Source organism: Vipera ursinii, assembly GCF_947247035.1.
Source record: "Vipera ursinii genome assembly, chromosome: 2".
NCBI classification, from domain to species: Eukaryota; Metazoa; Chordata; class Lepidosauria; order Squamata; family Viperidae; genus Vipera; species Vipera ursinii.
In genome coordinates, this window is record NC_139513.1 from 253,602,070 (window position 1) to 253,625,076 (window position 23,007).

Here is a 23,007-nt window from a genome sequence, read left to right on the forward strand (position 1 = left end):
GACTTATATACTGCTTCATAGTGCTTTACAGCCCTCTCTAAGAGGTTTACAGATTCAGTGTATTGCCCCCAAAAATCTGGGTCCTCATTTTACTGACCTCAGAAGGATGGAAGGCTGAGTCAACCATGAGCTGGTGAGAATCAAACTGCTGGCAATCAGTAGAATTAGCCTGCAATATTGCATTCTAACCAGTCTGCCACCACTTCTCTCTTGATACAAATACTACATCCTTACCTTGCTTAGGATGAAAAATGTTTACTTCATTAAGGTGATAAGAAAAATTTTCAACTGAAATCTCCAATAGAAGATTAAAACCCAATCTGCCTTGTATCAGAGAACTAGAAAACTCCTAGAGTCAAGAGAATTTTCTACTTTCTTACTACTGATTGTAGAAACAATTTCTTGAAGAAAAAGTAGTGGAGTGAGATTGCATGCAGCTCTAGGATAGATGTAGAGAATCATTTTTATCTATTGATAGGAGATTTGAATTGTATAATTTGGAACAATGGTTTTTTAAAAAAACTATTGCTTGATTAATCTAAGTTGGTATATATTTTCCCACATTATATTAGAAATTGAACTTTACTTCTTGCTTAATTTGTTTAAATCTCAGGAGATACAGGACATGAATAATTGTTTAAGTTCCTTCACTAGAAACCTAAGTTTACAATAAATGCCTTTGTTGTTTACTATATCAATGTAGTGATGAAACAGAAATTTGATATGAAAGAATTCTACAATTTCTTGATTTCTCATTTTAATAAATTATTATTTTACAACAATTATATATTTAGTTCATTAAAGTTACCAACATCACAGGAGCATAGTCTGAAATATTACATTAAATTATTACATTAAATACTAAATAATGAAATATCAGTAAGTTTAAATGAAAAATTTTCTGCATGGAAAAGGAGACATGTATACTGGGAGCAATTAGAATGCCAAATACCAGACTATATTTGCACATATAATCTTGCAGAATTTATTTGTATATATCATGTTGAGATATTTCTTTAGTCAATTTATATGGCTGCCTAATTCATAGACTGTGACCCTCCAATAATTTATATTCCAACTGTTACAGATGTGTTTATTCAATGTTTTAACTCTGTGCCTAAAATAGTTTAACAAATAGTTAAGTTTTAGTTTTTTAACTAAAAACTTATTTTTATTTTGCTTCAAAATTATGCATCAGAAATAGTGTTGCCATATGGAGTATGCTGAGTCTGGCAGAGATCCTATCATTATTAATATTTTAAATATTAAACCACTTTGGTTTAACAGCTGAAAACATGCATAAGCTCTGTCTTTGGGACGGAATAATTGCTTGGAAACATGTTTAGCTAAAATGTCTTTTGTATTTGAAAGTGATGAAAGGGGTTCAAAAATTTTTTTAATGGTTATATTTTAAAACAAAGACACAAAATGTTTTTCCATTGTTATTTTATGTAAAAGTTGTTTCAGTGGTTAAGTTTAGTATCTTACAACCTAAGCTTTTGGTTTGTGTCCGTTTCAATTGTCAGAAGAGAATGTTATGGATATTCTTATTTACCTGTATTGTTAATCTGTCTTTTTTTCCCCCTATTCTGCGTTATGATTTTCTTTTTGTGCTTTTGAGTCAGCCAGTGGCGTAGCGTGGGGGGTGCAGGGGGGCCGGCCGCACCGGGTGCAACATCTGGGGGGGCGCGCTCGCACTCGCAGCTCTCTGCCCCTGCCTGGCTCACTCACTCACTCTCACTGCAGTGCTGGCTGTGCGAATCCGATCCGAGCCGCCGGGTCGCCGCCCACTGTGGAGGGGTGTGTGTGCCAGGCGTGTGGTTAGGGGGCGCAAATTACTTGCCTTGCCCCGGGTGCTGACAACCCACGCTACGCCACTGGAGTCAGCCACAACTCCTGATGGTTAAATGGACAAGCCCTGCAGTTTTCTCAGCAACACTTTCAGAAGGGGTTTGCCTTTGTCTTCTTCCCTGGGCTAAGAGACATTGACTGGCCCAAAGTCACTCAGCTGCTTCTGTGCCTGAGGCAGCATTACTATATCTTGCAAGTAAAGTGTAACAAGGCCTCCTGGATTAAAGATATTTCAAGTAGTACTCAGCCCATTGTAAAGTTCAGTTCTCCACAAGATTTCCATTCTCCATTGAAAGGGTGTGACATCTGAGATATCTTTGCAAGAGAAATACTTAAAGTACTTTTTCTATTTCTTTATGGCAGGGGTGTTAAAGTGCCGGCCTGTGGGCCGGATGCATCATGCCGAAACCGCCCACCCCAATGCCGGCAATGAAAAAAAAAATCATGATACGTCGCAACACACCACATGACTTTGCGATTTTGACACTCCTGCTTTATGGGATTCTTTTTTTAATCTAAGCTTTCCTTCATTTGTCCCTTCCGCTATTCATTGTTCATATGGGCCAAGAATTGGATATGCCACAATAAAAATAAATTGTTCTAATAAATTGTTCTGTGCTTATTGCAAATTGTTTGAAATAATTTTAACTAATTAATCCAAGAGTTATATTTATGCCATTGATTATACATTAAATAGATGGTTTTTATCCTGAACTTTTAACAAAAATATTCACATAGCAGCAGGAAGCAAAATCCTAGATCATATATTACATTTCTGGACACATTTATTGAGGCTATAAGGCAGGAATTTTTGCTTCTTAACTAGACTATTTAAAAAAAACTATTTATTTTGCAAAATGCATTGTATTTTTCTAAACAGTAGCTTGATAAACCACTTGCAATTTTTTTACAAAATTTTATAAAAACAAGACCTATTTGTAAATATTGCACAACTTCTTTTCTCTTGTAGATCATCACTAAATATGTATATGAATTATTGGAAGAAGAATGCCATTTGAAAAAAGTATATGTTCCAGTAAGTTAAATGTATACAAATTTTTCTTAAAGTACATTAAGTTGTAAAAATGAATGTAAGAAAATAAAATTTTATTATAACTTTTCTTTGTGAGGGCTTGTAAAACTCCATTTCTGAACAAAGATAGTTCATAAATTCTATTATTGCTCATGTTAAAGAACTCATTTGATTTTAATTTTTCCTCAGTTTTATGAATCTCACTAGGAAATAGAAGTCCCTTATTTTGTTAACAACTAAACAAAAGAGTTGTTCTGGGTAGTGGTGGGGATATAATACTACCTGTGCTTGCATCCAGTTGCTGCTTCATTTTAGCTTAGTTTGGAAGAGGGTGGAACATAATAGAAGTTAAACAGGCTGTGAATTTATACATGTGCATGTAATATAAGCCATATTTTATTTTGAAGCATTACTTCAAGGTTAAATGCTTTATTCCAGATGTAAAATGTACAGGGTGTAATGTGCATCTATTGTAGAGATAAGTCTCCATATTAAGTCTCAAATGTTGTGTCTGCACTCCGTCATGATGGCAAGACCCATTTTCTCCTATTTAGTTTGATTCATAACTCAGCAGTGCTCTAAATGTGTTGTAGATGCTTTAAATTTAAAAATTCTAAGGACATTTTTGAATGAAATAAAATTTGACATTGAATGAAATAAAATTAATGATGCTATGCCATAAAAATCCATAATGGATATTCTTCATTAACTGTTGTGAAAAGAAAATCTGCTGATGCTACAGTTCATCCAAACTTGTATCTGTGATCAACATGATTGTCTGGCTTTTGAGATCACTTGATTATCTCAGGTGATGTTTTTCTAAGATAGGTGAAGCTTCATGATGGATACTCATGCTGTTGCAAATTTTATGGCAGAAAAGAAAAGGATGTTTTTGACAATACGACAATAGGTTTGATGACTGAGCACATGTCTGATATTTGTATAGTTATTCTTTGATGTACATGGGTACATTCATATAAAGGGGACATGCAGAGTATTTTTTCCACTGAATTCAAGAAAGCGTTTTTTTCTGTAGTTCTATGTTTATGTAGTATTTATTCATGTCCATTATAACAATCATTTCACATATCCTCTTATCATATCAGAATTATACATCTTAGAGACATTGGCCTAACGATTCAAATATAATAATACATTTCATGAACAGTTAATTAGAGCCAATCCATATGGATGTTTTTATAGAATGTTTCATTTTTGCCATGTAGAGTGATTTAAAACGAGGCTGCTCCATAGATATCGATCATCTATATACTACTAAAACTCTTATGTCTGTAAATTTTAATTGGGCAAAATGGTGCAGCATAGAGCATATGTAGAATGCTGTGATGATTTTTTTTTGCTTTTATTTATTTGTAATCCCACCTTTATTATTTTTACAAATAACTCAAGGTGGTGAATATTTCCAATATACCTTCCTCCTCCTATTTTCCCCACAAGAACAACAACAACTCTGTCAGCTGAGTTAGGCTTGAGAGAGTGACTGGCCCAAGGTCACCCAGCTGGTTTTCATGGCTAAAGTGTGACTAGAACCCATAGTGTCCTGGTTTCTTGCCTGGTACCTTAACCATTAGAACAAACCAGTTCTTATTTACTTTCAATTACTCTCAAAGGAATGAAATTTGGGGGAGTGGTGGCTCCTTATTGGTGCAATATATTAGTTGTTCTAGTATCCCTGTTGAATTTATGGTGTAATAATACATAAGAAATGGATTTAATTTCCAGGTGCTTGGTTAATGGGGTGTTAGAGTGTCTGTCTTTAGCAATATGGATGATAAGATATTATGTCTGGCTTTGAAAAATGCTGTCCTCAGCCTGGGGAAAATTAGGTTCTGTACATATTTTATTGATTCCCAGCTGTCATTATTTATCCAATTTTTGCCATGTTTGGATAATCTATTAACTTTAGCCTGGAACTCTATATCTTTTATTCTTTGGGTGAGCAGTATATTGGCTTGGTCATACTCCAAAGACATTAGGAATCTTGTGAAAGCCTATATGATGCCAATATCTGTTCTACAGCTTGTTTCCTAGGAGGACAAAATATATCTTTTTTTTTGAGCTATCACTTAACATATAATGCTTCAGCTACTATTCATAATAGTAACGTTGGAAGGGACCTTGGAGGTCATCTAGTCCAACCCCCTGCTCAGGCAGGAAACCCTATACCATTTCAGACAAATGGCTGTCCAGTCTCTTCTTAAAAACTTCCAGTGTTGGAGCATTCACAGCTTCTGGAGGCAGGTTGTTCCACTGGTTAATTGTGCTAACTGTCAGGAAGTTTCTCCTTAGTTCTAGGTTGCTTCTCTCCTTGATTAGTTTCCATCCGTTGCTTCTTGTCCTGCCTTTGGGCACTTTGGAAAATAGCTTGACTCCCTCTTCTTTGTGGCAGCCCCTGAGATATTGGAACTCTGCTATCATGTCACCCCTCGTCCTTCTCTTCATTCTCTTATTATTCAGAGTGCTAGCTTTATTCTTTTCAAATAGTAAGTAATCTATAAAGAAATTTTTTTTCAGCATGTGAACTTCGTTGGAACAAACATTTCAATGGATGTTAGATTAGAATATTTCCCTTGTTCAAGAATTTCTGATATTTTTGAACTTATTTTCTAATAAAGGATGAAGAGTTGCTTTTAAAAAGAGATTAAAGAGACTATACAAGAGACTAAAGATAAGGGAGGACACATTAAATTACTACATTGGTTGATGATCAGATTAGCACGTCTCATATCATGATCATTTAAAAGAAAAGTGAGGAGATTTATATCATGAAAATAAAAATTGCTAGAGACATTCTCACCAAACAAATTTGATTTGTCAATAAAGTGTGACTGTGTGGTACTATGACCTTTTTATAGCTATAATTTAGTGAAAGTTTCATTTGATGTTTGAAGACAACTTGAAGATAATTTGGCTTGAAAGAATGTTTCCAAATGTAATTAAGATTGAAGTTGTAAGCCTTGGTACATATTGACTAATTTGTTTGTAGGCATGGATCTTTATAATAAATACTTTTCTCATAGTTTTACATTTGGTCCACTAATTAGAAATTTTGTTATTAATAGTATGTAAAGCTATAAACATCAGTCTTAATTATCTGCAGAGGATAAGAGTAAGAGAAAGAAAGATCAGTTCACAAACCCCTAAGATGTAGTGGAATGGGAAAAAATGTATAAGTGGAAGACAAAATTGCTTTGAAAATACAGCTTTTTAAAACCAGCCAACTGCCAGCTACCTGATTATTGCAGCTGTGGAAAGAAACATCACAAAAAAATATTCTTCCTCAATCACCTTCCCAAGAGACAGTAACATTGTTCATTATGTATTCTAATTTAAAGTAATATATTGATTCACAATTGAACAACATGATCTAAAGGTGGCTTGTTTCCCAGCTAATATTCTTTCTTGGTTCAACAAGTCAGCTAATTTGTAGTAGAAATATTTCACATATATTTATTAATTAGTCACAAAAGGCTTATTGGATGATAATGAGCTGGGTTGGTTTTACTGCCTTTTTATGGATTGGAACCACTACTCCATTCCTTGGGAATCTGCAGCAAATTATCACTGTAGGTAAATACAGGAACAGAGATAGACGCCCATTAGGGATCTTTAGAGAAATGATATTACCTACCCCCTCCCCCAACTCAGAGCTCTATATTGCTATTTCTAACAAATGGTTTAGCACACCATTTATTGTAGTAGTGACCTCTGCTACTACTGTAGCCATTCTCTCAATCTAATGTACCTAAAATATTCCATTCTGGGCTCTTTGAAAAAAGGATAATGTAGAAAGAGCCAAATTAAAAAAAATGCCTGCTGATAATATTGGATAGATGGTCTGCTGTTTGCTATTGAAGACAGTGTGCTCCCTTCTCCCCCCCCCCTTTTAGGGCAAGGCACTATTGGTTAGAAGTTTATTTTTTATATGTCAATCATAAATACTATCTGAACTGCTGATTGCAGGCAGTGTTACTTCCTGTAACTTTTTATTATGTGACCAGTGTTAATTGCTTATATTCATTAAATGTTGTTCTAATTTTAGGTAGATGCAGAAGAGACTGAACCTAGGAGTTTCATCTTTATGAGTGAGGATGCACTGATAAATCCTGAAAAACTGATGATTTTAATTCAAGGCAGTGGTGTTGTCAGAGCAGGACAGTGGGCAAGAAGGCTTATTATAAATGAAGATCTGGACAGCGGCACTCAGATTCCTTATATTAAAAGAGCTATAGAGGTAAGATAATTATGGGCTTTCCTAAAACAGAGGTGCACAACTGATTCCAAACTTCGTGTCATGCTTTGGTTTCTGAATGGTATACTGTATTGGAGGCCAGAATTCCCAAAATGCTAGATAGGGTTAGGACAGAAATTAAATATGGTTGTTTTGAATTTAAATTGAATTTCAATTTAATATAATTAATATAGTTATTATACTGGTACATATTTAACAAGCGATCACTTATATTACAAATTTAAATTTAATAACAGCTTTTAGAGTTTTCTGAGAACTGTGTATAAAGCTTTTTAAATGACCATACAAGGTTCTAAGAGTTCAAGGGAGCCTCTTTTTAATGGGCTAATTTGGGGGATTAGTGTATACAATTCTGGATATATATGTTATTTTAATGCATATCAAATGTGTCCTTATTGTTTTATTTTCAAGTCATGCATGCAATTTCTGTTCTGTTTCAGAATCTTTAAATGTTGTATTGAAATTCATTGTTGTACATATGGTTTAAAACAGAGAAATTAATATAATAATTTGTTAAATTGAACCTTTTTTTAAAAAAAGAATTTGTTTTACTAGCTTAAAAGGTTTACTTTAGTTCTGTCTCAAATAAATTTTTTGTCTACTTATAAAAAGTTGATCTTAGAAGCTCCTATGGTTTTATAAAGAAATGCATTTAAATACAGTATGTTTCTATAAAGTATACTAGTGAACCAAGTGGTTTGTCAGATGCTTGCATTGCCATGTTTTATAGTAATGTGTTGCTATTGATTTATGTAGGTCAAATTCTGTGATTGATTTTATAATACCCCACTACAAGGATTTTCTGATTAGTGGCAATTAAAGTTTCTAATAAATTGATAATAAAACTTAATTTTCTTGGATTTTCTAAAAATCCGTCCTTTGCCACGCTTCTATTAACAAAATCCAGCAATAAAATTAACAGAAAAATAACAATGCAATACTTTTCATCAAGTAATAACAAAGCTGATTATTAGTATCTACAAAAAATCAACACATGCTGACCCAATTCAACTCAAATCACTCAGAAAGAGCATGAAATAACAGGAGGAGATAATAATAAGATAATAGTAAGAGGCATGAAGATAAGATACCAAGATGGCAGATTAGGTTTAGGAAAATAAAATTATATCCACTTCACCTATAGTGACTACCTCCACTGACAAACATTTACAAATACACAGGTAATTAAAAAAATCATTTTTCAGTTAATGTATGCATTTACGACAAAATTCATACACCTGACAACTATTCATGCCAGAGTGAATAATTGTGGTATAGGTGTATGAGAGAGCTTTATCTGAATAAGGCTGCACCAAGCACTGATCATTGCAGTCTCCCTCTCTCTCTCTTAGTCACATGATCATTTAGCAACCCTTTTGCTTTACGATCTGGTCACTGCATCAGAACTTGGTCACTAAATAAGGATGGGTGTATAAAATATGCCTTTATGAGCAATAACTACTCCATAAGGAAAATTTGACAAGAAGTGAAAATTCTAAAATTTAATTCTAGCAAGCAAAAATACAGTGCACCAGTCATTGTACCCATATAATAGGATGGATTCCGTGGAACCCCAGGATTATATGAGGACTTGAATGAATTCCATGGGACTGGAGGCAGGACATTGTGCAAGGGACTAAGGGAATAAAACTCACTTCTCTCTGCAAGAAATGAAGCCTTCTTTCCCCCTTAGTTCCTTTGTGGGGATCTTAATCACTCAGATATAACAGAAGGGCAAGAATTGTTAGCTGACTTTCAGAAGCACCAGCCTTGTTTATCAGGGATTCATGAAAAAGTCTGCTCCCTTACCATGCTTGATATCCTTTATATTCGTTTTATGAAGATAGAATTATTTAGGATGTATGTTTTTAATTCTTAATAGCTAAAATGAATATGAATCAGAAACTTTTACGATAAAACTAGAAGATGAAGAATGTCCTAACCAAGAAAAGATAGCAAACAGTTGTATGTAATAAAAAATATAATTCAATTTTTAAACAAGCCTTAATTGCACAGAATCATATTGCGCAGAGATCTGATTCAGAGATTTAGAATATGTACATTTCTACTGAATCGGAGGCTAAATCAGTCTTTATGTTTCCTGTACAATATCAACTAAGATACTTCAGTTGTTCATATAATTGATTTAGCCTCTAATTTTTTTCTAATATTCTCAGAATTATGGAATTTTCCAAAGCTGCATCAGATAAAAAAAACACAAAATGTAATAATTGCTTTAATTTATTATATTGTCATCCTGCAGTTGTTTGCAGTTTATATTCCTTTTGTAACCTTAGAGCATGTTAAAAACGTAATGAGCACTTTGTTGAACCAGTGTCTTCACCTCATTTTTGGCACAATCAATTTTTAAAAAGAATTTTTTAAAAAGAAATATCTGCCAGTTTAAATGATAAATATCCACTAGAGTCAATTTCTTATGAGAAAGAGATTCAAATGTAAGTCTCCTTCTCAATAGTACAAGACTTTTTTCCCTTTGGTTCTGGGAATACAATTAAATTCCAATTAAAATAAGAGCCAACTAGGCTCTTGGTTTTCAGGGGAGTCAAATAATTACTATTTAATCCTTGATGTTCTCTTGAGTTTGGCTGGGATTTATTTTAAGATATTTCATTACCTAACGAGGTAACATCATTAATGCTAGTGACTAGAGTGGTCCTTCAGTACTCATGCTTATTTTCTGGGAGACGCATCGAGTACTAAAAAGGACGAGTAGCAAACAAACCATGCAACTTAACATGTGAACCTTTGTTTCATCTGGGAAGGACTTCCTATCTATTACTTATCTTATGTAAGTGACCTTGTTAGTATGACAGACTTCCTGTCTACCTTCTACAGCTGTCCCCCACTTCCTTTTCCAGCAACCTTCCCAGCATGACCAACTTCCTATCCACCCTCTGTGGCTGTTCCCCACTTCCTTTTGTAGTGTATCTTGTACCAAACAAAGATGAGTACCGATACAACATTTTCATGTCAAAATGTGTATAAGGTTTTAGAAAATAACTGTCGTTTTTGCATATTTCCATAAAATCTTTTTTGTTGATTGGTAATATATGAGATTCATTCCAGTCTATTGTATATCCAGAAAAATCTGTCATAGTGTACAATATTAGGTAAAGCATTTTGGTAATTACTAGTAAGGCCTGACATATCATTTGTGTATAATAATAACACGTATTCAATTCCAGCCACTAGTATACTTTGAATACAAAGATTCCAGAATCAAATTAAAACAACTGTATATAAAGAATCCTTGACAAGTTGTATGATACATCTTAACTTGTAGTTGATAATGTAATTTGTAAGAACTTGAGCAGAAGGAATAAAATCAAGAAATAATGAGAAATCTATTTTGTTTCTCACGATAGGCTCCAGAAATTTACTCTGTACATGTTAAAGCTTTTTGCATAGCTAACATAGCCATGACTGTCATTTCAAGATCTCAGGGTGAATTGCTGAAATATACACTAATAATATAATATTAGATTAGAGGCTTGGTATCTGTCATAAAATCAGATTGTGCAGAATATATTATTTATTTGATTTATTTGTATAATGCAAAGTCAACGATTCATGACACTTTACACTTTTAAAAAATATAAATTAAACCACAACATCAATACAAAATAAAGCAGACTATATAACACACTGCAGTAATATAGTATAATAGTATTAACCTGCCTTGGGTCACGTCAGCTGTCAAAGGACCTATGGAATAGTTTTGCCTTAGCAACCTTCATAAAACACACCAGAGTCGACACAAATATGACTTCTGGGGTAGGGAAACTATTATAAAAGAATATCTGCTCTAATCCTGTTTGTTTCTGTGTTTTTACCTCCATGAATTCATTTATCTTACAATGGCTTTACTTTGCAGAAAACCCTATAGTATATTTACACAGAATGTCCATATAATATATTTTGTCTTAAAATACGCTTCTATACACTTTTGGAGTTTTGGAGGCTTACATTAATTTATACTAATTGTTATATTAATAGTTGGGGTAGGTAATCATTTTATGCATTGATAAATGGAGAAATACTGTACAGTCTTGTTCTTGTACACAAAGATTTTCTTCTCTTTTCAGCCCACACACATTCTACATTTTTATTACAAACAGATTTTGAGGATATATGAATGTTGGGGGAAGGGGAAAGAGGGTAATGAGACTAAGTAAGAGTTCCATTGCCAGAAAAACCTCTTTCATCTCAACCAGTAAGATACAAATATCAAGAAAATAAATTTTATGAAATATGCAGAGCACTAAGTGTCAATTTAAAAAATACATTTTTATTAGGAATACACAGTAGCGTCTGTGAAATTTAGATTAAATTAATGACTTTCCAAAAGATGGCTACATGGATATTTCACACAATTGGTTTTATGTTGAGAATTTGGGTATGCTTAGAAAAAGTGGCTTACGGAAAAGTAAGGAGAATAGTTAAATTCTCATTGACAGACTGTATGAAGCCACATTGGCCCCCAAGCCAGTAGAACAAAACAATGAGATGACAGCTCTAGTGTTTGGAGAGAGGTTATTAATGACAGCTTATTCCTTTATGATTTCAACTCTTGACAGAAGACAGGTCTGCTTGTTGCATCACGGCAGATGTATCATTACCTCCTGGCCCTGTCATGACTGAATTGGAATAAAACCACTTGCAGTTCTGAAAATCCAATTACTTTGTGGAAGTTTGGGAACACTGCTATGATTCATGTGCAAAGTAGTATAAGTCTCATTGCAGTAGCTGTACTTGAATTTTAATAGTGGTGTGAAGTTTCAGATTTTGAAGATAATGGGAATAAATACATGATGGTCTTTTCTCTGATCATTAGTGAATCTGTGTTATAATAGGATATGATTTGTAGCATTGTTTAGTTAGTATTCCTGCACAGTCTTGATGTTTTTAAAAGTATTTCTACAGTTTTAATAACTCATATTTAAATATGGAAAATATCCTAGCAACTGATATTTTTTATTGTTTTAAGAATTGAGGCGGTATTTTCCTTAATTCATTTGGACATTAGAATTCTGTAACATTAATACTTTGTATGGGATACCTTATAGCATGGGTGTCAAACTCGCCACGTCACATGACATGTCATGACATATTGTGACTTTTTTTGCATTGCCAGAGCTGAGGTGGGTGCAGCCTGTGGGTCGACAGTTTGACACCCCTGTCTTATAGTGATTCTGAATATTAGAGAAGGGGAAATATAGATTTATGTAGGTATATAAAAAGACTTGCTGATTTAGGTATGATTAGAATTTCAGACAAGTGAGATGAGTTTAAATACAGAAAAAGCAAGTATAAAAATTGTGCTTAATTTCTATCATATTGTTTATGTTTAGTCACTCTGAAATATTTTTCAAGACTGTTTATTTCTCTTTATGATCCTCCTCCACTTTGTATTTCATTTCAACTGCTGGCCTCTTTTCTGTGCAGCTTCTGCCTTTCATATCAACTGATGTGTCTTAAATTGGTGAATCAAAATTTGGGAAGGAAACAGTGCTTAAGATGTAAAGTAAGTGAATCTCTAGGCAGAAGATAACACTTCTTGCAGTTACAATCAATGCACTTGACACTTTCAAAGGCAAGAGAAACTATAATTTGCTCAAGGGTTAAACTTTTTAAATAACTTCCCCAAGGAAATCTGTCAATAAGACATAATAATTAATTGAACATTTTTATTAGCTTGGCCTAAAATGAAAAAAACCCTTCATGGATTACTGCCTTGTCATGGCGAAGCGGCTTGCGTAATTCAATGAAGCTATGAGCTATGCCGTGCAGGGCCACCGAAGATGGATAGGGCATAGCAGAGAGTTCTGACAAAACCTGATCCACTGGAGAAGGAAATGGCAACCCACTCCAGTATCTTTGCCATGAAAACCCTATGGACAGTACCAAAAGGGAAAACGATATGATGCTGGAAGATGAGCCCCTCAGGTCGGAAGGTGTCCAATATGCTACTGGGGAAGAGCAGAGGGCTAGTACTAGTAGCGCCAGAAAGAATGAAGCGACTGGGTCAAAGCCGAAAGGACGCTCCTTTCGAAAGGACATGTCCTCCGAAAAGACATCCGTTGTGGATGTATCTGATGGTGAAAGGAAAGTCCGATGCTGTAAAGATTTTTTCTCCATAGGAACCTGGAATGTAAGATCCATGAATCAAGGAAAGCTGGACGTGGTTAAACAAGAGATGACAAGACTGAACATCGACATCTTAAGAATCAGCAAACTAAAATGGACAGGAATGGGTGAATTTAATTCAGATGACCATCAGGTATACTACTGCGGGCAAGAATCCCTCAGAAGAAATGTCACAGTAGTCCAAGTCTATGCCCCAACCACCAGTGCTGAAGAGGATGAAATTGACCGGTTCTATGAAGCCCTACAGCACCTTATAGAACTAACACCAAAAATGATGTCCTTATCATCATGGGGGATTGGAATCCTAAAGTAGGAAGCCAAAAGATAACCGGAATAACAGGCAGGTTTGGCCTTGGAGTACAAAATGAAGCAGGGCATAGGCTGATAGAATTTTGTCAAGAGAATATGATAGTCATAGCAAACACTCTTTTCCAACAACCCAAGAGACGGCTCTACACATGGACATCACCAGACGGTCAACACAGAAATCAGATTGACTATGTGCTTTGCAGCCAAAGATGGAGAAGTTCTATACAGTCAGTAAAAACAAGACCAGGAGCTGACTGTGGCTCAGACCATGAGCTTCTCCTTGCAAAGTTTAGGCTTAAACTGAAGAAAGTAGGGAAAAGCACTAGGCCACTCAGGTATGAATTAAATCATATCCCTGTTGAATATACAGTAGAGATGACAAATAGATTTAAGGAATTAGATCTGATAGAGTGCCTGAGGAACTATGGACAGAGGTTCGCAACATTGTACAAGAGGTAGCAACTACAACCATCCCAAAGAAAAAGAAATGCTAGAAAGCAAAATGGCTGTCTGAGGAAGCTTTGCAAATAGCTGAGGAAAGGAGGGAAGCGAAAGGCAAGGGAGAAAAAGAAAGATACGCCCAATTGAATGCAGAATTCCAAAGAATAGCTAGAAGAGATAAGAATGCCTTCTTAAATAAACAGTGCAAAGAAATAGAAGAAAACAATAGAATAGGGAGAACCAGAGATCTCGTCAAGAAAATTGGAGAGATGAAGGAAACGTTTAATGCAAAAATGGGGATGATAAAGGACCAAAATGGCAGGGACCTAACAGAGGCAGAAGAGATTAAGAAGAGGTGGCAAAATTACACAGAAGAACTGTATAAGAATGAACTTAACATCCCTAATAACCACGATGAGGTGGTCACTGACCTCGAGCCAGACATCCTAGAATGTGAAGTGAAGTGGGCCTTAGAAAAGCTGAGCAACAACAAAGCTAGTGGAGGTGACAGTATTCCAGCTAAGCTATTCAAAATCTTAAAAGACGATGCAGTAAAAGTGCTACACTCAATTTGCCAGCAAATTTGGAAAACTCAACAGTGGCCACAGGATTGGAAAAGATCAGTTTACATTCCAATTCCAAAGAAAGGCAGTGCCAAAGAATGTTCAAACTATCGCACCATTGCACTCATTTCTCAAGCTAGTAAAATTATGCTTAAAATCCTACAAGCTAGACTCCAGCAGTATGTGGTTCGAGAACTACCAGAAGTACAGGCAGGATTTCGAAGAGGCAGAGGAACTAGAGATCAAATTGCCAACATACGCTGGATCATGGAGAAAGCTAGGGCGTTCCAGAAAAACATCTACTTCTGCTTCATTGACTATGCTAAAGCCTTTGATTGTGTGGATCACAACAAACTGTGGCAAGTTCTTAAAGAGATGGGAGTACCAGGCCATCTTATTTGTCTCTTGAGAAACCTATATGCGGGTCAAGAAGCAACAGTGAGAACTGGACACGGAACCACTGATTGGTTCAAAATTGGGAAAGGAGTCCGGCAAGGCTGTATACTGTCCCCTGCCTATTTAACATATGCAGAGCACATCATGAGAAAGGCAGGGCTAGATGAATCAAAAGTTGGAATTAAGATTGCCGGAAGAAATATCAACAACCTAAGATATGCAGATGATTTTACTCTAATGGCAGAAAGTGAAGAAGAACTAAAGAGCCTCTTGTTGCGGGTGAAGAAGGAGAGTGGAAAAGTTGGGTTGAAACTTAACATTAAGAAAACCAAGATCATGGCATCCAGCCCTCTCAATTCCTGGCAAATAGATGGGGAAGAAATGGAGGTAGTGACAGATTTTATTTTCCTAGGCTCCAAGATCACCGCAGACGGGGACTGCGGCCAAGATATTAAAAGACGCTTGCTCCTGGGGAGGAAAGCCATGGCAAAGCTAGACAGCACACTAAAAAGCAGAGACATCAACCTGCCAACAAAAGTGCGTATAGTCAAGGCTATGGTCTTCCCAGTTGCAATGTATGGCTGTGAAAGTTGAACCATAAGAAAGGCTGAGCGCCAAAGAATTGAGGCCTTTGAACTATGGTGCTGGAGAATACTCCTGCGAGTCCCTTGGACTGCAATGTGGTCAAACCGGTCAATCCTAGAGGAGATCAACCCTGACTGCTCTTTAGAAGGTCAGATCCTGAAGTTGAAACTCAAATACTTTGGCCACCTAATGAGAAGGAAGGACTCACTGGAGAAGAGCCTAATCCTGGGAAAGATTGAGGGCAATAGAAGAAGGGGATGACAGAGAATGAGGTGGCTGGATGGAGTTACTGAAGCAGTAGGCGTGTGCTTAAATGGACTCCAGAAGATGGTAGAGGACAGGAAGGCCTGGAGGAACATTGTCCATGTGGTCGCGATGGGTAGGAGACGACTTCGCAGCTAACAACAACAACAACAGCAAAATGAAAAAAGGTAGTCCTTTTATTTATGAATCTTTAATCTTTTGTCTACATTCTTATTTTTTTAATAAAAATTGAAATCTTTCTGCTGTGTGAAGGTGTAATAAAATAATCTTTGTTCTTTCTGTAATCAATACTCATGTTTCTTTTCACATACATGACACAATGCATTATCACTAAATACAATGTAGAATTAATACAAATTATTTTCGTTGCAGAAAATTTAGTGAGATTTAAATGGATATTTGTACTGATGAAGATTACATGCAATATGGAACATGTAGGGGGAAAAATGCGACGGTAACTCATTTTGAAATATCTACTACTTTGTTTGAACGTAGAGTTTTCTGTTTCCTTCAACATTTGACATGAAGTTTATGGTTTTAAAATCTCAGAAATACATAAATTCCTCAAAGTAATACCTGAAATACACTAAATATGGGTTACTTAATGCAAGCATAGTTCAGTGTGAACATCAGAAATAAGAATAAGATTAATAACAGCTAACACAGAGATTTCATGTTTTCTACTGGTTAGAATTTCAGATAGAACTGGTGGCTGTATTTATAGTATAGAACAGAGATCCCCAACCTTTTGGGCACCAGGGACCAACTCCATAGAGAGGTTTTTCCGCAGACTGGAGGGAGCATGGTTTCATGTACTGTCTGCATCTGCAGATGGGGCTTTGCTTGTTTGCACAGACCAGTTTCTGGCATGCCACGGCCCAGTGCTGGTCTACAGACCGGGGGTTGGGGACCCCTGCTATAGAAGGTATAACAATTTGCAGAGGATTTTGTTGAGGTTGAGATTTGTGCATGCTATTAAGATTCTGCTTTCCAAAGGTAGGTGGGTACCTTCAGGCAATGACAACTAGTGCTTCATTTTCTTTCACAGTGCTTCAGGAAGGATTTGCATTTCGGCTTTTAATGGCCAAAGCCAGTCCATAGGATGTGGTTAGAAAACTGGAGATGGCAGCTGGAATAGTGTGGTTCAGGTTTTTCCTGTTTTTAATGTGCATTGCATGCGAAAACAGTTGGAGCTTTGATCACACTGTCACAGCTTAAATTTTTTTGTCATACCCTATGGATTCCTCTATATGTAAAACTCCTAAATAATCCCCTTCTGTTAATTTTGGATCTGGGAAAGTCACAAGAATTTTAATGCAAATACTTTGGTAATACTGCTCCCATATGAAAAGTGGAAAGAAGGACTATTTGTTTTCTTGTTCTCTGTGGAGCTGCATCATCTACACCAGGGGTGTCAAACTCAATTTCATTGAGTGCCACATCAGCATTGCAGTTGCCCTCAGGGGGCCGGGTGGGTATGGCCAGGGTGGGCGTGGCCTACTGGGTGGGCGTGGCTAGAGTGTGTATGGCCTACTGGGTGGGCATGGCCAGCTCTACATCGTTCACATCAAGGGTGCCTATGGGGGCCTGGGCAGGAGTGGGACAGATCTGAGGGTCTCTGGCAGAAGGAGGGTCTCTGGGCCAGGGCCAAGGCAGTGGGGGCCGTTCCCTCACTGTTTCCAGGATGGCTTCGCGGGCCACATGAAACCACTTCACGGGCCGGATCTGGCCCCCGGGTCTTGTGTTTGACATGTCTGATCTACACCATTGCAGACCTTTTGCAAGAATTTATTAATAATAAGTCTTTATTGATTAGCCCTTGGGCCATATCAAAGTGCAAAGTTCCAGCAACAAATTGTTATAAAATTTGATAAAGGCAATTTAAAATGGTATTTGATAAAATATAATTTAAAATGGAATTAAAATAAAATACAATTTAAGATGAAATAGTAATAAAATACAATCTAAAATGAAATTGTAATAATGTACAATAATTTAAGATATAGATAAAATATGATAACATTATATTTCGGAGTCACCCTTGCAATCTACCCCAATCAGTCCAACATATGCAGATCTCAACCGGATCATTTTGTTTAAGTACTGTGCTACGTTAAATGTTATTTTCAAGTTCTGGCTGGATATAAGGTAAGTTATTTTGATATGGGGATCCCAATGGGTCATTCATTTGGTATATAGACCAAGATACCTGTCTCTCACCCTCTTATACAGGCAACAGTCAAATAGGATGTGAGCCAGGTCCTCTACCTCTGCCGCTCCGCAAATGCAGAGACGCTCATTGTACAGTATAGCATGAAATCTCCCATATCTGACCATTGTGTCAAGCTGTTCGAATCTTGCTCTCGTAAATATCTCCCTAAGATGTTTTAGGAGTTGTAACTTCAAATAACTGTCTACTTGAAAAGTACGTTTGTATTTACTCAGCCATTTCAAGTTACCCACCTTACTAAGGATAGCTATATCAGTTTGTGCTTCTATATCCTTAATTCTTTGGGCAACTCTTTTTTTTTTGGATTGTTCTCCTGTTACACAAGAGACAGGAAGGTCACAGCTTCTTACAAAATTTGTTAGTTTGGTGATCAAGAAGATTTGTGATTGTAGTTTTATTTGCTCTAGTAGGCATAATTTGGGGAGTCTTATCAGTCTCCATTTCATTAACTTTGCATCAGCATTTATAAGCTCTAATTTTAGATAATGCCTGACTTGTATGAATTCCCAATTCAGTTCTAACTGCTGCAGCAGATGTTCTTGGATCTACACCCAAAATACATCTCACATGCTGGGACTGTGTTTGTTCTAGGACTGTGGTTGAGTAAAGACCCCAAATTTCTGCTCCATACAAGAGCATTGTGGTAACCTTAGCCTTATAAACCTTGATTAATGGGGCTAGGGACCCTGTAACTATGGTTCTTTAGTTTGAGCAATAAATTCAAATGGGCTTTTGCTCTAAATGTACTCTGTTGATGATGATAGGCCCAAGATTGAATCTTGGAAAAAGTTATGCCCAAATATACAAAGATGTTAGCCTGTTCAATTGGTTCACCATCTAATTGCCACTTATGTCTCTGATGGTTTCTTCCAAACACCATTATTTTTTATTTAGATTTGCTAATGATTAGGGAGTTATCCTGGCAATAAGAGCTGAATCTTCTTAATAGCCTACGTAATCCTACTTGTGAGTATGATAATAAAATCATATCATCAGCATAAAGCAAGCTGTTACAGTAAGTATTTAGGATCATCGGCATGTGTACCATGGTATCCTTCATTAACCCTGGCAATTCATTGATATATAAATTAAATAATAATGGGGCCAGGATACACCCTTGCCTTATCCCTTTATTTGTGTGAATCCTGTTAGTCAGGGCCCCATTAACCCCATACCGCACCCTCAAACAGGTACTTGTGTAAAGGGCTTTAATCAAAGCCAGGAGTCTGGGTTCTATTTTAAGAGATGTCAGTTTACTCCATAGTATGTCTCTATTTACCATATCAAATGCTGCTGTAAGGTCTATAAAAGCAGCAAACAGGGGTCTCCTCTTATAGGCATATTTGGCAATTAGATGGTTCAAGACAAAGCAGTTATCAATAGTAGATCTGTTCTGTCTAAAACCTGCTTGTTCTTCTGTGAGGATGTTGTTTTCCTCTACCCAGATTTCAATTCTGTTCAAAAGGTACCTAGCATATATTTTTGCTACAATGTCAATCAGGCTGATGGGCCTATAATTACTAGGATACTTTTTATTCCCTTTTTTATATATGGGGACAACTATTGCCATCTTCCACCCATCTGGTATATGGCAGGTGTTATTTATGTGTGTAAAAAGACCTGCTAATACAGGGCCTCACCAATTGGGAAATTTCTTAAATAATTCTGCTGGTAAAAAATCCTCACCTGGGGCTTTATTGCTCTTTAAGCTTTTAATCATGGACTGTATCTCCTTTTCTGAGACTGGTGGCTAAGTGGGGGGGAGTTCTAGGGTTTACTAAATCACTGTTTACTAAATCACTGATCCAGTGCACTACTTGAATTGGCTGAGTGGTATGTATAAGGGTATGTGTAATTCTTGTCCTTACCTCCCAAAATGTGGAGATTACCCTTAAAAATCAAGGAGACTAGGAGCAGGCCAGCTGCATTACTTTTACAGTCTCTCGAGAGCCACTGAGGATGGTTATCAAAGAACTCCCCTGGGATTCCCTTCTTCTGGGCAAGCTCATACAGAGAGGGACCTAGTCTAGCGTTCACATCTCCTAATAATACGACTATGAACTGAGGGTACAGTATAGATATATCTTCTAGGATAACTTCCAAGCCCATCCAATATTTGAAATTATAGTGCTGGGATGTGCTTGGTCTCAAACCTCGTCCGGAGAGCAGGAGATTCAAGCAACCGAGACGAAAGCTGAGTTTCCAAAACGGTTTAATAAGCAAAAGCAAACGATCTTCAAACGGAACAAAGCCAGCGTTGGCTGCTACCCGCATCCAACGCTGTTAAATACACATTGCATGTATACACCCACGCCCCACCCAACCGCACCCACTTCTGCCCATCCCCTACTTAACTCCCGTTTCTCCCAAACACCTTCCTTTGCGACACGCCCCGCCACCCGGCACCCTCTACCTCCCAGGTGAGTCTCCTCGCGAACGCTCGCCCCATCGCCGCTAGTCACCACCCCCACCCCCATCCCTGAACCCGGCACCTTCCCTCCTGTCGCGAACACACCTCTGCCCTGCTGCCCGGCCCCCCCTTGCAAGCCTGGCAAGCCCCCAGTCCTTTCTCGTCTTAAACGGGCTCCGCTGCCGAGGGCCCCGCCCGCCAGCGCCGCAAGAGCTGAGTCACTATTCGGTTTGGGCCCATGGTCCTGCGAGGCCACCATAGCCGGCAGGACGGAGCTGAGCCCAGGACCCTGTGAGGCCACCGTAGCCGGCAGGGCGGGGCCGGGTCGCACGACGCGCGTGCGCACTGTCGGGGCTTCAGCCGGCTCGGTCGTGTGTGGAGGCCGTTGTCGCAGCTGTTGGGCGCTCTCCCGTTCCAAGCCGCCAGACACTCTCCCGGCCCGAGCAGAAGAAGCAGGAACAGAGGTAACTGGCGCCGGTGAGTGTCACGCCTGTGGCGCCGCTGGGCGTCGAGCCCGCGGGGCGCGACATGCCGCCCCTCCTACCAGGGTCCCTCCTGCAGGGGAAGACACAAGAGGTAAGTAAACGTCCACCCTGTCCGCGGTGTTCCCCCGTCCTCCCCTCGGCTTCCCAGGGTGCAACCGGTGAAATGCTCGCACCAACCGAGGAGCATGAACATCTGCTTCCCCCACCCACGTCGCCTCCTCCACAGGATATCCCTTCCACCTGATGAGGTACTGGATGCCCCCCCGACGAACTCTGCAGTCAAGGATCTCTTGGACCTCATAATGGTCGCCATGGGTGGGCCCAGGCCCACCCTCCCCCACTGCCATTGCGCCTGAAGTGGCAGGCTTCAGTAGGCTACTGTGGAACACTGGGTGAAGTTTGCCTAGGATCTTCGGTAGTCGTAGCCGTACTGTTACGGGGTTAATTACCTGTACCACCCGGAATGGTCCGATGTATTTGGGCCCTAGCTTTTTACAGGGTACCTGGCCACGTAGATACTTGGTAGACAGGTAGACCAAGTCCCCCACCTTCGGGACTGCGAACGCTTTTCGCTTCCTATCAGCCTGCTCCTTATATGTTATCGCAGCCTGTTCCAATGCTTTTTTCACTGCACCCCAGGCCCCCTCAATCTGCCTCATCCATTCCTGTGGCTGACAAGGATCCTCGTGCCCCGGGCTGCATTCGGGGATGGGGACAAAATCGTTACCCGTAACCACTTTGAAGGGGGAAAACCCCGTACTACTATGTACAGCGTTGTTATACGCTACTTCCGCAAACGCTAAAAGATCCACCCAGTTGGTTTGCTGGTACGATACGTAGCAACGTAGATACCGCTCAACGGCTGCATTGGCTCGTTCTGCTGCGCCATTGGTGCTAGGATGGTACGCCGTACTGAGTCCTTGGGTTGACCCGATGAATCTAATAAATTCCTTCCAGAAACGCGCCGTAAACTGTACTCCCCTGTCCGAAATAATACGGCGTGGTAACCCATGTAAACGGTAGACGTGAGTTACAAAGAGCCAAGCCAATTGACGTGCTGAGGGCAACCCTTTACAGGGAATAAAGTGGGCCTGCTTAGAAAATAAGTCCACCACAGTCCAAATAACAGTATGGCCCTTACTTTCGGGTAACTCCACAATGAAGTCCATGGCTATATCCTGCCATGGACGGGTAGGGTCGGCCACCCTCTGTAGAAGGCCCAAAGGTTTTCCCACCATAGGTTTTGTGGTGGCACAAACGTGGCATCGCCGCACATAGTCCTCCACCGTTTTTGTCATGTGTGGCCACCAAAATTGCCTACGTGCCAAATGCACGGGCGCGACACTTGGAGGAATATACACATTTACCAATATTAACTCAAACTGGTCATATTCAAATTTGATAGCTAGAAAGTACGGATACTTATCTTCGTTATATAATTTCTCTCCCTGCCATTGCAACTCTTGCTTTATAAGAAAGCATAGCCCACCAGAGGGTCTCCCATTGTTCTTTGTTTTTTGGGCTGGGGAGGCCCATCCCTGAAAGTCTGGCAGTTGTACTAGTTCGTCCACTTCGGTTAGCCAGGTTTCTTGAAAGGCTATTACGTCAAAGCTAGAGAGGAAGCTCATTAGTCCACTATCAACCATCCCTTTCCAGCCAGCTATGTTCCAGGTCATCAACTGTATGGGGTTCTCAGAGGCAAGGTGGTCTGGCTTGGTTGATTGGCTAGATGGTAAAAATGCCAGGTGTCAAATTTATTAAAATTTCTCAGAATGAATAAGCCATGAATCAGATTTCTGGCAAAGAGTTTTATAAAGTTTCTTTGGCAGACCTGTAATCCTGAAGACTGTCAGTTTATAATACAATTCATTTTATTCTATATTATAAATATTTAATAATTGGCTAAGATTTCTCATAGCTGTTTAAACCCCAATCCCAATGAACCATGTTAATATATTTAGGATTTTCTGTAGCTACTAAAGCAAAAATAAAACATGGA

General features: G+C 38.3%; 1 protein-coding gene across 11 annotated transcripts in view; it reads left to right on the forward strand.

The window, feature by feature from the left end:
• Positions 1–23,007, forward strand: part of ARB2A (ARB2 cotranscriptional regulator A) — a 229,572-nt gene that overhangs the window by 22,611 nt on the left and 183,954 nt on the right. For 10 of the 11 annotated variants that reach the window (XR_014491445.1, XR_014491446.1, XM_083354575.1 and 7 more), the window contains 2 exons: positions 2,822–2,887; positions 6,948–7,139. Coding sequence is in view for 9 of the 11 variants with exons in the window: in XM_083354575.1 (XP_083210701.1) it covers positions 2,822–2,887; positions 6,948–7,139 (258 nt within the window). In the remaining 2 variants the exon portion in view is untranslated. The remainder of the gene's footprint in view (positions 1–2,821; positions 2,888–6,947; positions 7,140–23,007) is intronic. The other variant, XM_083354577.1, reaches the window with a different exon arrangement.